General features: G+C 34.9%; 4 protein-coding genes across 21 annotated transcripts in view; 1 reads left to right on the forward strand and 3 right to left on the reverse strand.

Annotated features, from left to right (window-relative positions):
* Positions 1-508: 508 nt before the first annotated feature.
* On the reverse strand, positions 509-1411 carry LOC9326232 (auxin-responsive protein SAUR41). Its single transcript, XM_021010352.1, has one exon. The coding sequence runs from the start codon at positions 1171-1173 to the stop codon at positions 730-732; it is 444 nt and encodes a 147-aa protein (XP_020866011.1). The 5' UTR covers positions 1174-1411; the 3' UTR covers positions 509-729.
* Positions 1412-3308: 1897 nt separating this feature from the next.
* Positions 3309-3765, reverse strand: LOC9328975. The gene has a single exon (XM_002892867.2). It carries the CDS (start codon positions 3757-3759, stop codon positions 3382-3384), a length of 378 nt encoding a protein of 125 aa, XP_002892913.2. The 5' UTR covers positions 3760-3765; the 3' UTR covers positions 3309-3381.
* Positions 3766-4371: 606 nt separating this feature from the next.
* Positions 4372-7028, forward strand: LOC9328976 (uncharacterized protein At4g15545). Its single transcript, XM_021014833.1, has 9 exons — positions 4372-4917; positions 5330-5398; positions 5502-5555; positions 5729-5777; positions 5862-5936; positions 6024-6257; positions 6350-6395; positions 6509-6587; positions 6672-7028. Exons 1-9 carry the CDS (start codon positions 4648-4650, stop codon positions 6762-6764), a joined length of 969 nt encoding a protein of 322 aa, XP_020870492.1. The 5' UTR covers positions 4372-4647; the 3' UTR covers positions 6765-7028.
* A 238-nt stretch (positions 7029-7266) lies between these two features.
* The window catches only part of LOC9326233 (LOB domain-containing protein 3), an 11125-nt gene continuing 2020 nt past the window's right edge, over positions 7267-16371 (reverse strand). The window contains exons 1-11 of one of the 18 annotated variants that reach the window (XM_021013451.1): positions 14034-16365; positions 13810-13869; positions 13495-13677; positions 13342-13392; positions 12853-12935; positions 12709-12741; positions 12505-12595; positions 12369-12423; positions 8888-9089; positions 7843-8026; positions 7267-7576 (exon numbers count right to left, since the gene is read on the reverse strand). In XM_021013451.1, the coding sequence (XP_020869110.1) occupies positions 7446-7576; positions 7843-8026; positions 8888-9067 (495 nt within the window). In that variant the 5' untranslated portion in view covers positions 9068-9089; positions 12369-12423; positions 12505-12595; ... (4 more) ...; positions 13810-13869; positions 14034-16365 and the 3' untranslated portion in view covers positions 7267-7445. Of the gene's footprint in view, positions 7577-7842; positions 8027-8887; positions 9090-10534; positions 11252-12186; positions 12424-12504; positions 12596-12708; positions 12742-12852; positions 12936-13341; positions 13393-13494; positions 13708-13778; positions 13870-14033; positions 16366-16371 lie in introns of those variants that run through there. The other 17 variants (XM_021013452.1, XM_021013450.1, XM_021013449.1 and 14 more) reach the window with 17 other exon arrangements.

The following is a 16371-nucleotide window of genomic DNA, read 5'->3' on the forward strand; positions in this document are numbered from 1 at the left end:
CAATTTTATGTTATTTTTTTGGATTTTTATTATTTATATATTTTATTATACAAATATATGGATACCCATATAACCCATTAAGCCAATGGATTTCTATAATAATGGGTTTGGGTATGTAAATTCAACCCATATAAATATATGGGTCGGGTCAAACCCGTCCATTAAACACTCGAACCCATATGGGTTTGGGTCGGATCGGATCAGGTTACCCATTTTGACACCCGTAGCTATAAACAATTAGTTTTCCTTTCGTGGTGACGTCTCATTAGTTTAGGACAAACAGATTTCCAATTATTGTTAAAAACTTGCAAGCTTAATCACTAGACCAAATTGTCCCAACTCGTACGTTTCTTGGTAAATGTTTGTACAATTATGACTTATAATCTTATATAACCAAAACGTGCAGTTTCGAAATTGAGCTAATCTGATTCTTAAACCAAACGGTACATGAAACGTGTGGGACGCACGTTTCTTTTGTTTTCTACTTTTTTTATTGGCGGCCAAAAACAGCGTTTCAATTTCTGCAGTTTCATATTCGATTTGATTTGATTACTATACGAAAATTATGTTTCTTGATCGGCTAAAACAGAGATTAAAGTAACCAAATATAGAAGAAGTAAAAAAAAAAAAAACTGGTGTGTATTTACAAAATCGTAAAATAAAAAACGAAAAAAAAAAAAAAAAGGAGAAAATATCAAATCGCCGATTTGGATTATTATTCTTGAAAAGCTACTCTGTAGTTTCAGGTATCAATTCATCACCGGAGAGCAACGAAGCCACGAAATCCTGTACCTCACCGGACTCTTCGAATGCTCCCAGCCGGAGCGTTTCCACCACGCGCTCGAACACGAGGACGTGGCAGGGGATATGAAGAACTCCTTTCTGAGCGTAACCGTATTCTTGAGCGGATCGGTTAAGCAAACCGACGAAAATCGGATGGTTCATAAGCTCCGCGCTAACCACGAACCTCTCCATCTCTTCGCCAACGTAGACAGGTACGTGACCGGCGGGGACGGTGTTGACTCTTCTCGCCGGATAAATTGACCACTGAGGCGGCGGCGCGTGGAGACGGTGATGACCGCGACGGTTGCGGAAGGATGAGGTGGAACGGCGGATGGAGAATTCGGAGGATGAGTCGGCGACTTTAGAGAGGCGACGGATGAGATGCTTCATTTTTTTTTTTGTCTCCGGCGGTTTAAACTAATGAGAGATATATTTCAAAATTAGAGAGAGAGAGTGAGAAAGAGTTAAGTAATATACTATATATAGAGAGAAGACATGGAAAGACTATGACGAGAGCATTGAGGAGAGAGTACATATGCAGTACTTGCCGGGTACAACAGCCCGAGAAAATTTACTTTTTTTTTAGTAATTAATGTTTTTTTTTATACTACAAATAAACTTTATTAGTATCTATGTCTCTAAACTTTATCACAAAAAAAACCTGTTTTGAAAATATTTTTATTATTATATTGGCTACAAAAATATAAATTATTATATTTGAGCTAGTGGAGTTTAAACCAATCAATTGAAATAGTCCGTGATTTTGATTAAAATCAAATTTGAGTATGATTAAACAAGTTGTTCTTACATCATTGTGGTCAAAGATGAAAGAAACAGGAAATTTTTGAAACCCTTATATATGTGGTTGGTGGTTCAGTAGACTTGATAAATTATTCAAACAATTTTATTTATTCTACTAGAAATTTGGAGTCTTTTTGTCTGATTTTGTAGTAATTTGGTCAATATACTACAAATGGTTGGATGAAATATCTGCGGCTAAATTTAAGTTCAACATTCTTTTAGATTGCACAAAGACCAAGAAGTCAAATAGAATTTACAAAAATGAAATATCAATCGAGAAAGCGGGACCTTCGTTTTTGTCGATTATTTCATTATAATGAAGTTTTTTCATGATAACTTTTCTTGGTTATTTGTTAAACGTATTTTATTTTGTTTTATGTTATTAATTTTTATAGTTTATCTGGCCGACAAAATTTATAAGTTCCTCAACATTACAAATACATTTTGGATAGTATAAATGTTTTGAGCACTTCTTGTCTCCTAAACGTTATTCGCATGTTCCAAACGTACAATGTAATTTCTTCTTAGAAGAAAAAATTCAAATAGATACAAGGATAAAAAAGACATCGAGGCAGAAACAAAACATCGACCAATTTGGGAGTCACTAAACAAGTTGTTCACGACACACTTGTCCCCATGCGTTTGTGGATATTTCATAAACTAAACGGCATGTTTACAGAAAAAAACAAACTGAAACGACATATTAATAATTCCATTAAGTATATGTTCTTCAGTACGACTTTTCATTAACCATTTCCATAAATACACAAAAATTAAGCGATATTTTGTAGAAAATGGATGGGTTCAAATTCAGTGAGAAGAAAATTAATGGAAAAGAAAAATTTATTAAAAATGAAAATCAAAATAATAGAATAGTTTAAAATGACGTGTGTTTAAAGGTACTATTAAAGAGTGGCAGGTGGGTTTGGTTGTACGGTCATTTATTCATACAGAGTGTGACCCACCAACTCTCTGCCTGTCCTTCTTTTCTCTTACCCCAGTACGGAGCCTTCTTATTAATTTTTTTTTTTCATTATTTATTTGTCGTTAATATCTTAAACCCGACGTCACGAAAGCAAAAAAAAAAAAAAAAAAAAAAAAAAAACTGAAACCCGACGGAAGAAAACCTTAAAGCTAACACATGAGGCCTGTCGGTTCGGCCTCAAATAATTGCGATTTATTTTGGGCCTTGGCAAAAATGAAGGCCCATCATATTTTGAATCGGACTCTAGTTTCTGGATTCATTTTGTACTCATGAATACGTTAATAACTACTATATACATATACACTAATTAAATAAATGTGAATTTAAAATATATAAATAAACTAAAAATATAAATGTTGCCAAGAAGAAAATGAGTTGGTGATTAATTTGCGGCTATTTTTTGGGGACTATGAAAAGAAAAAATTACCGTATTTTTTTTTAAACCGGTCTATCTAGGATCGAGCTTGCTAACACAGTCTTAGTAATTAGTAAGAGTCCTGATAAACTAAGTAATATGAACAGTCACGACTCACGATATCAAACCTAATAAAACCTATTCTTCGTCCTCGGTCCTCCTACGATCGAACCTACATGTTACTTGATTCCGAACCAGCAATATCAGACAGACTACCAAACTAACACAAATCATTATTCTATAAGCTACGGTCTAAACCTAGTATTCAAATTTTAGTTCTAAAAGATCAAATAATCAAGTAATTAAAGAAAGGTATAAAAGCGATGAGCCTGGAATTTTTTTAGCATGGTAATTATAGATATAACGATAAGTACATAATTAAATAATACAAAATAAACTACAAAAGATTATCAGTGATATCTTTGATTACAGATTCTAAGAAAACACCAGAGAAAGTTACATTCACATCTCCCTTTGTATCAGTAAACCTCAAAAGCGTCGTCGTTCTGGGCTCGACGACTTGATTCACTTCAGTATTCTGGAAAATAGCGAAGAATCTAAGAAAGACAAATATAATCAGAGCAAGAAGATAACATATTCGAGATGCGTTGAAGAACAAGTGATATGCTGCAACTTGAAGACAATACATCTTTTTTTTTTTTTTTTCTTCGAGTAACAAAAGAAATCCAAGAAGATGATGTTTTTCTCTTCGCATCGAGATGTGTGTATATATAATAGTATACGTGTGTGTAATCGCACACAGACAATCAGTCATACTCGACGACACCACTGTGGTCCGAACAATGTAATAAATGCTCAAAGCTGATAGTTGTCTCTCATTGATTTGGTAGTATAGTCCGGTTTGGATGGTATACGAGGCGATACAACCTAAGTGGAGGAGATTAAGAGCCGATTGATTGATGGTTTAATCGTCTGAATAATTAATGCAAACCGGAAAAAACCGGTTATGTGTTTATACAATAAAGGAAATTGAATATACGTAGATACGAATTGATATGCATTTCAATACGTGTCTGGTGATTCTGTTCAACGAAACTGTTTAGATGTAGACATCTCAACTCGTAACCAGAAAATACTGAAACCTTTATTATTGCATTTCTAAATTTTAGAAAAAATTATTTTCTTATACTACTATATTATACTTAATACCCAACAAGCCAATTTGGAATATTTTAATACGACATATTAATAAATGCGAATTCAGGTCATTATTTGTCATTTTGGAATGTAGGACCAAAATGGCACTAACATTTTAAAATTTATTTCTTGGTTTTTATTTATGAAATGTACAATTTTGAGAAATTATAAAAAGTAGTGTTTTTTTTTTTTTCTCTGGTTTGGAGGGAAAAGTAATCACAAGTGTATTCTTAAAATTCAAACAAGAAAAATTCAAAATAGAGACAGGAAAAAGATATGTAGCCAATGAGAAATTGACAAGTGTAAAGGCTTTTGTCTTTTTGATTTCCCTTCTCCAACAACTTACAGGCAATCGGACAATTCCAGAGCTAAAAACCCTAATCTTCTCGGGCTTGTCATCTCCAAAATTTGGGGCTCAATTTCTCACCATAGAAGATAGAACGTTATCTCCGGTGAAATTCTCCGGCGTCGAAGGAGATTTTAGGGGCATTCTTGTGGTGGAGAAATGGGAGACGACCAGCTAGATTTCGAGCTCCCCGAAGAGGTTTTGTCGGTGATTCCGATGGACCCTTTTGAGCAGCTGGATCTCGCAAGGAAGATTACATCGATGGCGATAGCTTCAAGAGTGTCGAATCTGGACTCTGAGGTGGTGGAATTGAGACAGAAGCTTCTGGAGAAGGAAAGTGTTGTCCGTGAGCTTGAGGAGAAATCGTCTCGCCTGGAGAGAGACTGCCGCGAGGCTGATTCGAGATTGAAGGTCGTCCTCGAGGATAATGTAAGTAAAAGAGCTTCATTTCGTTATCCAATTCTGTTGCTTTTATGGCTCCGTTACTTTTGCATTTTAGCTTCCGAGATTTGGCTAGTTTTGTTTGCTGAGATAGTTGCTTAACAATGGAGAGAGAGTCTCGGGCTTGACTGGTATGTATAGATTCAGGACCTTCTTGGTGTTGTTACAGGTTACTTACGGGGATTTCAAATTTTGGGAACAATTTTGTGTGTTTGGTATATGTTTAGATAGCTGTATGATGCTCAAGGATTCAGCTTGAATTCCTAAGATGGTAGATATGCTCTTCAATATCTGCTCAAGAGTCGAATCATCTGGTGTCACACTTTTTTGGTTTCCTCTGCTTTTATATCCATGACTTTTCTTTTTCTTTTTAATGAACTGTCTTCCTTTTCTGGTAAAGATGAACCTGACCAAGGAGAAGGATTCACTGGCAAAGACTGTAACGAAACTCACCCGTGATTTGGCTAAGGTGAGAATTTTGTTGGTTTTCTGATGCTTTATGCTTGTATTGTAAAGGAGTTTCACATCATATATTTTTGAGTGGAGAAAACAGCTAATGTTTTTATTTTTAGTTGGAGACGTTCAAGCGGCAGTTAATCAAATCCCTGAGCGATGAGAGTGGTCCGGTAAGAGATTCAAGCTTTTGTAGTTTATGCACATTCTTTTGTTGTTTTATATGTTATATGCACTCCAGCGAGAGCCTATTGTTTTTTTCCTGCTATTGCTCTCTATCTTGCACGCTTCTGACCTCTGATTTTAGGGAATGTAACTGTGCTTCTTCTCCATTTGTTATTTACAGCAAACAGAACCTGTTGATATTAGGACTTGCGACCAGTCAGTTCCCAAAGGTACTGCATCAATATCCAATTCCCAATTAAACGATATGTCTTGTTTTGGTCTATCTGTAAGCTATTTGTCTTTCAACCATGCAGATGAAAGGACCAATGCACACTCAATAAAACATGCTTACAGTGGATCTACAGACCTGAACAATCCAATTGTTGAAGGTTACATTGAATCAACCATCCAGTGTTATACTTCTATTCTATCTCTATGCTGCAACTTGGGAATAAATAAGAGTTTTTATTTTGTAGCTTCAAAATACACTGGAAACAAATTTTCCATGACACCATACATCTCTCCACGTCTTACCCCAACCGCAACACCAAAGATCATCTCCACAAGTGTATCTCCTCGAGGATATTCTGCAGCAGGTTCTCCTAAAAGAACATCAGGTGCAGTTTCTCCCACAAAGGCAACACTCTGGTACCCGTTAAGTCAGCAATCATCGGCTGCTAATTCCCCTCCTCGCAACCGCACACTCCCAGGTTCATAGGATCTTAACGATTGTTACTTGTATAAAATTGGTGAAACTCAAGTATATTCTCTCATAGATACTCTATATAAAATTCTTTTCCAGCTCGTACACCTCGGATGGATGGTAAAGAATTTTTCCGGCAAGCCAGGTGAGGCTTTTTCTCTTCAGCTCTTGTGCCTAGCTAGTAGCTAGTGTCAGTTTTATGATTAACCAGACTCTCAAATTGTTGATCTTTTTTTTTGTTTCATCCATCATTCACAGGAGCCGATTATCCTATGAACAATTCAGTTCCTTCTTAGCTAACATCAAGGAGCTCAACGCCCAGAAGCAAACCCGAGAGGTAAAATTTTGTAGTAGTTCATGTGCCAGTTTTTCTTTCGGTATGTCCAGATTACAGATTCAAAAACGTTGATGCTTTTGACAGGAAACTCTGAGGAAAGCAGATGAGATATTTGGGGGAGATAACAAAGATCTCTATTTATCTTTCCAAGGTCTCCTTAACAGAAACATGCGTTGAACTTTTTCATAAGCCGTTATCTTGAATTCTGGCCAACGTGATAGGATCTTAACCATTGTAGTATCAAGTATGTGTATTCTCGACGGGATTTAGTAACATGCTAAGTGTTTTTTGTTTCACACAAAAAATGAAGAAGAAATATCTCGTTTTGCGAAGTGTTGTGTTTCTCCCTTGTAATATATCTCGCTTTGGTCCTAATGCATTTTGTTAGAAATTGGCTTTGAATGAATCTTTATATAAATTTAAGTATGTATAATACACCTACATATCAATATGTAACATATACTATCTCTATACTAGATTTAAGAAATTATTTCATACAAAAATATATCAAAAAGTTGTATATCTATCCTTACATCATATCAATGTGACATTATTGTTTTATTACTACACATACTTTTCACTTTATTGTTTGAATAGCATCAACTCATTATATGTATTTTTTACATCAATATGCCTCTCTATTCTTTTTTCTTCCATAAAATTATTTTAAGAACCAAAAAAAAACCAAAAGAAGGCAGACAGAAATAAAGTTTACAATCTTAATTCTTTTAGTTGCTACTTGCTATTCTAGAGAACTACTTTAATTTAATTGTATACTTAATTTGTTCATATTATATACATATCTTATCATTTATTTATTTTTAACATCGCAAAGATAGGATATAGTGCTAATTAAAGCTAGCATGACCAAAGGGAGTCTCTGGCACCATCCTCATACACAAAAGCCATGTCGACGTCACTGTAGAAGTCTTTGTTCGACGGGAAAGTAACAGTACTCGCCGCGTACGGTGGGGGTTTGGTGTCGATACAGAGCCGGCCCTAGACACAAGCTGGTGAGGCATGTGCTTGTGGCCCCAAAAATATATAGTTCTTAATCGGCCTCATTTACATAAAAGTCTCTTTAGTCTAGTGGTTTAAAGATGTGAAAATATTACTAAGGTCTCAAGTTCGAACCTTTACTGTAACACATTTTACCTGTTTTAATTTCTTTTCCTTTGTTTACAATATAGTTCGGCCCAAACATTATATTGGGCTTGTGGCCCCAGTTTATCTTGCGCCGGCTCTGTGTCGATACGGTGGAGCGTCCTGATATGAATCAGCTCGGCCTGAGCGAAAGCAAGCTGAGTTTGGAGAGTCTCGAGTTGTCTGTGTAACGAAGAAATTGTCCCTACACATCCGTATACAGGATCTTGCACCCTCGCGTTGGCCTCGTACACCATCGAATTAACAGCGTCGCTCCGGTGGTTCTCCGACAGCTCCTACGATCGTTAAATTAGTATACTTGGTTTGGATATTAATAATATTTATTTCTATTATTTAAAGACATGTAAATAGTTATTATTGCAAGAAAAGTAGATGAATGGTTTTAATCCGCTAAATAACGAAATGATGTTGCATTTCTATAATTTTTACGAAAACCATGCAATTATGTATACAGTGGAATATGTTATTTTAGCGTTTAATTCTCTTGAAAAAAATCATTGATGATGTTATTTTGGAACTTTTAGTGATGGATTATATGATGTACTATTACATGATGTTTATGTAATAAATAAATGCATGCTTATAAAATGATGGTTTGTTTGTTTGTAATGATTTTGTCAATGATCTTATAGTAATATTCAATAGTAGAAAATAGTAAGACGTCGCGTTTAGACATGGATTAATTATTCACCGCGTCATAATTTTTCATAAGATAACAAATAAAAAGAAATAATGTCATGATTTCTGCCTTTTAATGTGACATGCGATATAGACTTTTGATAGAAAACTAGAAAGTGACTTCCTTCACTATTCTTACACGCGGTTTCGATACTTTCCAAAAACAACAAAAAATCTAAGAAAAAGCAAATATCACATTGACAAGATCCAAAAGCCCTAATTAATATAAACGTTAATTTCAAGAATCAAAAAGACAAACAAATTGAAGAGTTTAACAACATGAACGACCACAAGAAAAAAAAAACAAAATAAAGAAACCATAATGTTTATAAACTTGGATGCAGCAATATATACAAGAAAAAAGATATCGTGACCAAAAGGGAATAATATATATATACAACAACATTTTTAATAAAAGTGGCTAAAATCCCAAATCTAAACAAAGGGAGAACTTTCACCTGCAACATCTTATTGACATTACTAGCACCAAAAATCTTGTGGACAATGGCAAACTTGTAAGGCTCTTTGGCCGGAAAATACGGAGCAAAGACGCAATCTTTCACACATTTTCGCCGGAGAAGCTTACAGCCGGCACAAGGCGATACTGTTCTTCCGTGTCTGTGAGCCTTTTGTCTCATTTAGAAAAGAGAGTTTTTGAGACTTGAAGAGTAAAACAAGAAGAGAAGAAGACTTTAGAGAACAGTGTGCGATTGTGTTTATATAGACAAGAAGAGAATGTGAGACATATATCAAATCTTCTTGTGGGTCCAACCCCGAAGTAATAAGTCATTAGATTTGCTTTGTTTGGACAAAAAATCGCATCTCTATTCCTTAAGATTTCTTTGGCCCACTTATAATTTCTCAAAGTTTTTTATTCGTTGAATAGGTTTTTGTTTTGTCTGTATATTAAATTGAATACTATACCTATATTGTTTGCTCTACTGTTTCTTGCAAGTTGACGCAACATTACTTCTCTTTTTTTTTCTCCTTGTTTTGATCGGGTATGAGATTGTCACTTCTTGGTGAATCAAGATCTAGTTTTCTTCTTGATCATAAGATATCGTTTTGATATGAATTTTCAAATTCTGTCTTTGCTAATATCGTCTACTAGTATATATACTTTCATTATTTGACACATCCAAAAATTAACGACAATGTACTATTAGAATATGGGCTTCCAACTCAAAACCAATTGGCAATGAGTGGAGTGACCCATATCCCTTATATATTAGTTAAAATCCCTTTCAACTTCCGGTGTGGGACATTATGTCCTAATACGCTCCCTCGAGATGATGACTCTTTGGCCATTAATCTCGGAATGTTCGGACTTAGATCGACGACATCAATTTTGGGTTTTGTCGATGATTGGACCATCTTTGGGTCGGATCGGGTTGGACATATGTGGATCGGGCTCTGATACCATATTCTAATACGTACAACATGCAAACATATAACAAGTCATTTATAATTGTGAATTGTTGTTTAAGTGATTCAAATCGACCAATACCACCATTTTGGGCCCTGTTCGAATGAGTATATTAACTATTATAGTATTATCGTTTTGTTTCTGCAAGAAGTTCAAAAACAATGTATAATTAATCCCTTAATCCTAAATACCAAACGAAAGATCTTTGAATGATATCAATATACATGTACGCTCACGTAATTAATAGTTGGTTGTTCTTGGTCGGTTGTTATAACTTCTACCCAATAGATAATGAAATACTTTGAAAACGATTATAATCATTGACAAAAAATTTCAATAATTGGTAATAGTTTTTCATTACCTTTTTTATGGGAGTAAAATATGTACTTAATTTTGTTATGTGTCTTTAACTAAGTTGCATGGAATCAGAAGCGGGTGCGGGGAAGCGAAGCGTTTGGAAACGTGGAAGCGATTTTTTCAAAAATTTATGATATGGGTACGTTTTGGAAGCGTGTAATATATATATATATATATATATATATATATATATATATATATATAATCAAATGTGATTAAATAACTCAAATGTGATTAAATAACTCTTGTCTTAAATAAAAGAGATCCAATACTTAATTAAGTTGATTAGAGATTAAAAAAAAAACATAACGCATAAGTCAAAGATTTGGACCATCGTCTTCCTTTTCATTTTCATCACCATTAGCAAACACTCTCAACAACTCACTTAACGCTTAGTTATACTTGGACATTATAATTACTTCTACGAATGGGCTTTAGTTAGACCCATTAGACAACACCTTTCTTCTGTTGGGCCACACCTTAACCACTTAGGCCCACTCCATCTCTTAACTCAAAACACATCTTCTTTTTACGTTGACTCCTTCTTCTTCTTTAGTTGACCTCTCTTCTTCTTCAACCATGACAACTTCTTCTTCTTGTTCTACTTCAGAACTTCCTTGTTCTTCATCATCACTAACCTAGCTTTCTCTTTTGCAGGGCCAATCAAATGGGTCAATCCCAACAAGAGTTTTGCCAAAGACGAAATTTAGCCACGATTGGTATTCTCTTGTTTAGTAAAGAGTAATTAGGGTTTTCTAATTTCATATTTAATTAAGAAATACAAAAAATATATCACGCTTCCTAAATATTTCCTTAATAACGATTCCAAAATCAGAATCGCATAAAAATAGAACGCTTCCTAAACGGAATCATAGCTTCCAAAACGCTTCCGATTTCCTTTTTTTCGGAATCGCGCTTCCACCACGCTTCCGGGCGCTTCCTGAAGCTTCCGATTCCGTTTTAGCTTCCGAAGCGGGAATCGGACTACGGACGGAGCTTCCGTGCTTCCTAGGTCTTTAACGAGCCAAATTTCCAACTTCTGGCAGAAATACACTCTGTTTCTCAATTTTCTAAATTTGACATGGAATTAAAATATCTGTTCAATAATTTCGTAATATAAATGTTCATTTTCAAGAATTGCTGAGTTTCGATTTGAAAATCCAAAATAGAGTAGTTGGATCGAGTAGGAAAGACTGAAACAAGAGTAGTCACACATGATCCTCCAACTTGAAAGATTTCGGTACCAGTGTGAGCATTTTAGATGTTTGTTTGTGTAATGTGTTTAGTTTTGTTCAAGTATTAGTATTTTAGATGTTTGTATCAGTGTGAGCACAAAAGTTACGTTTGTGTGCATGTTTACGTTTAGTATATGTGTTTGCGTAATGCGTTTATGTGTATGTGTAGTGTTTGTGTTCGTGTAATGCGTTTATGTTTAGCGCCAAAGATGTGGTAGCTTAATTGAGGTTTGGTTTCCGAAAGCAAACAATCCACCTAGACAACAACAAAACAGAAAACAAGCAAAGAAAGAAGAACGCAGAGGAATCAAGGAAGCAAACAAATACATTAAGGAAAGAAAAAAACAAGCAATGCATTAAGAAAATGAATTAAAGAATCAAATAAACAACGTTAAGCATGTAAGGAAGCAATCGAGAAAACTAAGAAGCAAAAAATAAAAGAAAAGAATCAATTAAATGCACTAAGCAGAGGAATCAAAGAAACAAAGAAACAAGTAATGCACTAAGCAGAGTAATCAAACAAGCAAAGAAACACGTAATACACTAAGCAGAGGAATCAAACAAGCAAAGAAACAGTATTACACTAAGCAAAGGAAGCAAACAATGAAGTAAGCAATAAAAGCAGAGAAGGAAACAAGTACTACACTAAGCAGAGGAATCAAAGAAACAAATAAGGAAGCAAACAATGAAGTAAGCAATAAAAGCAGACAAGGAAACAAGAGCAAACACGTTGAGCATGTAAGCAAAGGAATCAAAGAAGCATATATACATGAATATTAAAGATGTCGGCTGAGATCAGGCTATCGCAGGAATCCAAGGAGAACATTGTTAAAGTATTTGAAAAATATTATATAACATATTCAAATACTTTAACAATAATCACTTCTTTTCCGTCGATAGCGTATTCTCGGTCCTGCATACCTATGTAAAATCTTTTGGTTTGTGAGATACAGCCACATTGACTATAAATCTGCTGCTGCACAAAAAAAAAAAGAGACATAAATTCAAACTATAAGAGCAAAACTGAAGACTAAAAAGAAAGAGTCTGCAGACATACCTGAAAGAAGAATGGTTACTTGCTCTGTTTTTTTTTGCTCCTCTCTGTAACTTAAGTTGTCTTGTTTTCAGAGCTTGAGGGTACTTAAAAGCTACACATTACAAAAGTGGCATACAAAGTAAGGGATTGATCAGTCGCTATGTGGGGATGAAAGAAATACTTTAACATCAAGAAGACCTTAAGATGAATAAAATGACAACTTACAAAGTGTCAAACCTTAGAACGAACTCATGCTACCTACCACAAAGTTAAACAAATGCAAATCAACAAATACTAAAACTGAAAACCATATCAGATATATGATTAAGAGTCTCTGACATAAATAAAATTCAATATTCAAATACTTACATGCTTGAAAAGGGGTCAGATTTCCAATTTATCCACCAAACTCTAGCATCTTACCCACATACATAACACTTTCTCTCTCTTTTCTGCAAATAAAGTAATAAATTTGTTAGGCGACAGATATATGTGAAGAAAGACATACAAAATTTCAAATTTGGTTACTGCAAATGGTAAATGCAAATTTTGTTAGGCCAAAGCATGTGAAGAAAGATTCAAGGGATTGTAAGCAGTAAGTGCCTCTAACCGTGGTTTATTTTAAGTTTTACAAGTTCAATATAAAAACTAAAGAGAATTCGTCACAAACTCATTGATGTTAGGCCAAAAAGAAACTATATGATCTTGAACAATCATGAGAAATAATTCATGACTACCGCCATAGTATTTGAACTCAAACCTCAGACGAACTCGTGCTACTACACACAAAGCCAAATGCAACCACTAACTAATTAATACTATTGAATATCGAAAGCAATATATATACAGAGGACGTACCTGAGAAACCAAAGCTTTCTTGTTTGGAGACAAAAGTTGCTGCAACAGGGACTGAAGAGAAAAATTCTTTTATAAGTTGAAATTCTCTCCAATAAACAAGCAGATATAGGACTCAAAAATATAAACAAGCAGTTATAGGATTCGAATATATACCTGCTCGTTCAGCTAATCCTGTTGTGCACCAGAAGTTACCAAAATGCTAGAGTCTCCCACACAACCCTTACTACTACAACAATCCAGATACAACTAATAACAGTATAATATTTCAAACTGAGGGAGAGAGGTCGAACCTGAGAAAAATCATGTACACACACTGGAGTTCTTGGTCTTCTGAAGCTAAAAAGATGGATAAATATTTATAAAAGACTGCGTGATCAAAAGATGTAATCAATCAAGGAGCTACAAACTCCATCAAGAAATTATTAAGATCATCATACCTTGTTTTAAATGAAGGAAGAGACACTCAACTGATAAAAAAAGGGAAAGATACAGTCTACACGTTGAATCTTCTGCAAAACCTCTATTTCCCTGTTAAGAATGAATCAGTAAAGATGTGGTTAGAACTTAGAACACATTAAGGCAAGGAGAAACTGATTTATTCATCAATAACCTAAGATTTGTAAGAGTTGTACATAAACATAAAAAGAACTTACAAAACATAAGAAGAATCTAGTTAAAGAAGAAATACATACCTCCTCTCCCAGACGTCAGGTTCAGAGAATTAAATACTTAATTCATAAAGTATCATCCGTATTTAATAGAGGTTCAAAAGAAGTTTGAATTTCACATTCTTGGGATGTCTTTAGACAATCCTTACGAGCAGAACATTGAATGTTATTATGCTGCCCCAGCCACAGCAAACTTTTTAATTGACAATCGAACTATAGAGATTGATTTCTCCAATCCTTTACTTACGGACATAAATCGACAAGCATATGATCTAGCTTTAGTCAGGCAACATTGGACTATGCTGTCCCAGCTACAGCAATATATATTTAATCGGACAATTGCCTTTTTAAAGGACTTTTATTCTCCATCAATTTGCAGAATACTGAACTGTATCTTTTAAGCAGAGAATTGAATATCTCAGAACATCATTGTTCAAGCCTTAATAAAGGCTGCAGAATTTTGAAGTTTATGTCAAGCTGTCCCAGTACAGCAAGACAATCCTTTACTTACAGACATAGATTGACAAGCATATGATCTTAGCTTCTGTTAGGCCAAATCGGAATGATGTCCCAGCTACATCAATATATCTTTAATCGGATAATTCAGGACTTTTATTCTCCATCAGTTTGCAGAGCATTGAATTGTATCGTTTAAGTAGAGAACTGAAATTCTCGGAACATCATTGTTCAAGCCTTAATAAAGGCTGCAGAATTTTGAAGTTCATAAAGCTGTCCCAGCACAGCAAGACAATAGAACTAAAGAGAGATGGATTTCTCCAATCGTTTACTTACGGACATAGATCGACAAGCATATGACCTTAGCTTCTGACAAGCAACATCGGACTATGCTGTCCCAACTGCAGCAATACATCTTTAATCGGACAATTGCCTTATTCAAGCACTTTTATTCTCCATCAGTTTGCAGAATATTGAATTGTATCGTTTTAAGTAGAGAATTGAAATTCTCGGAACATCATTGTTCAAGCCTTAATAAAGGCTGCAGAATTTTGAAGTTTATGTCAAGCTGTCCCAGTACAACAAGACAATCCTTTACTTATAGACATAGATCGACAAGCATATGATCTTAGCTTTTGTTAGGCCAAATCGGAATGATGTCCCAGCTACATCAATATATCTTTAATTGCCTATTTGCCTTATTCAAGGACTTTTATTCTCCATTTTGCAGAATATTGAATTATATCGTTTAAGTAGAGAATTGAAATTCTCGGAACATCATTGTCCAAGCCTTATTAATAAAGACTGATCTTAGCCGAATTTTGAACTTTATATCAAGCTGTCCCAGTACAGCAAGACAATAGAACTATAGAGACTGGTTTCTCCAATCTTTTACTTACGGACATAGATCGACAAGCATATGATCTTAGCTTTTGTTAGGCAACATAGGACTATGCTGTCCCAGCTACAGCAATACCTCTTCAAACGGACAATCGCCTTATCAAAGGACTTTTATTCTCCATCAATTTGCAGAATATTGAACTGTTTCTTTTAAGCAGAGAAATGAATTTCTCAGGACATCATTGTCCAAGCCTTAATAAAGGCTGATCTTAGCAGAATTTTGAACTTTATATCAAGCTGTCCCAGTACAGCAAGACAATAGAACTATAGAGACAGGTTTCTCCAATCTTTTACTTTCGGACATAGATCGACAAGCATATGATCTAACTTATAACATCGGACTTATGCTGTCCCAGCTACAGCAATGTATTTTTAATCGAACAATTGCCTTATCAAAGGACTTTTACTCTCCATCATTTAGCAGAGAAATGAATTTCTCGGGACATCATTGTCCAAGCCTTAATATAGGCTGATCTTAGCAGAATTTTGAACTTTATATCAAGCTGTCCCAGTACAGCAAGACAATAGAACTATAGATACAGGTTTCTCCAATCTTTTACTTTCGGACATAGATCGACAAGCATATGATCTAACTTATAACATCGGACTTATGCTGTCCCAGCTACAGCAATGTATTTTTAATCGAACAATTGCCTTATCAAAGGACTTTTACTCTCCATCATTTAGCAGAGAAATGAATTTCTCGGGACATCATTGTCCAAGCCTTAATAAAGGCTGATCTTAGCAGAATTTTGAACTTTATATCAAGCTGTCCCAGTACAGCAAGACAATAGAACTATAGAGACAGGTTTCTCCAATCTTTTACTTTCGGACATAGATCGACAAGCATATGATCTAACTTATAACATCGGACTTATGCTGTCCCAGCTACAGCAATGTATTTTTAATCGAACAATTGCCTTATCAAAGGACTTTTACTCTCCATCATTTAGCAGAGAAATGAATTTCTCGGGACATCATTGTCCAAGCCTTAATATAGGCTGAT

Source organism: Arabidopsis lyrata (assembly GCF_000004255.2).
Source record: "Arabidopsis lyrata subsp. lyrata unplaced genomic scaffold ARALYscaffold_1, whole genome shotgun sequence".
NCBI classification, from domain to species: Eukaryota; Viridiplantae; Streptophyta; class Magnoliopsida; order Brassicales; family Brassicaceae; genus Arabidopsis; species Arabidopsis lyrata.

Bases quoted from the DNA above. Each gene is read 5' to 3' on its own strand.
- LOC9326232 (XM_021010352.1), bottom strand. From the start codon at position 1,173: ATGAAGCATCTCATCCGTCGCCTCTCTAAAGTCGCCGACTCATCCTCC.
- LOC9328975 (XM_002892867.2), bottom strand. From the start codon at position 3,759: ATGACTGATTGTCTGTGTGCGATTACACACACGTATACTATTATATAT.
- LOC9328976 (XM_021014833.1), top strand. From the start codon at position 4,648: ATGGGAGACGACCAGCTAGATTTCGAGCTCCCCGAAGAGGTTTTGTCG. The intron at 4,918-5,329 runs GTAAGTAAAAGA...TTTCTGGTAAAG, and splicing joins AGGTCGTCCTCGAGGATAAT to ATGAACCTGACCAAGGAGAA. The intron at 6,258-6,349 runs GTTCATAGGATC...ATTCTTTTCCAG, and splicing joins TCGCAACCGCACACTCCCAG to CTCGTACACCTCGGATGGAT.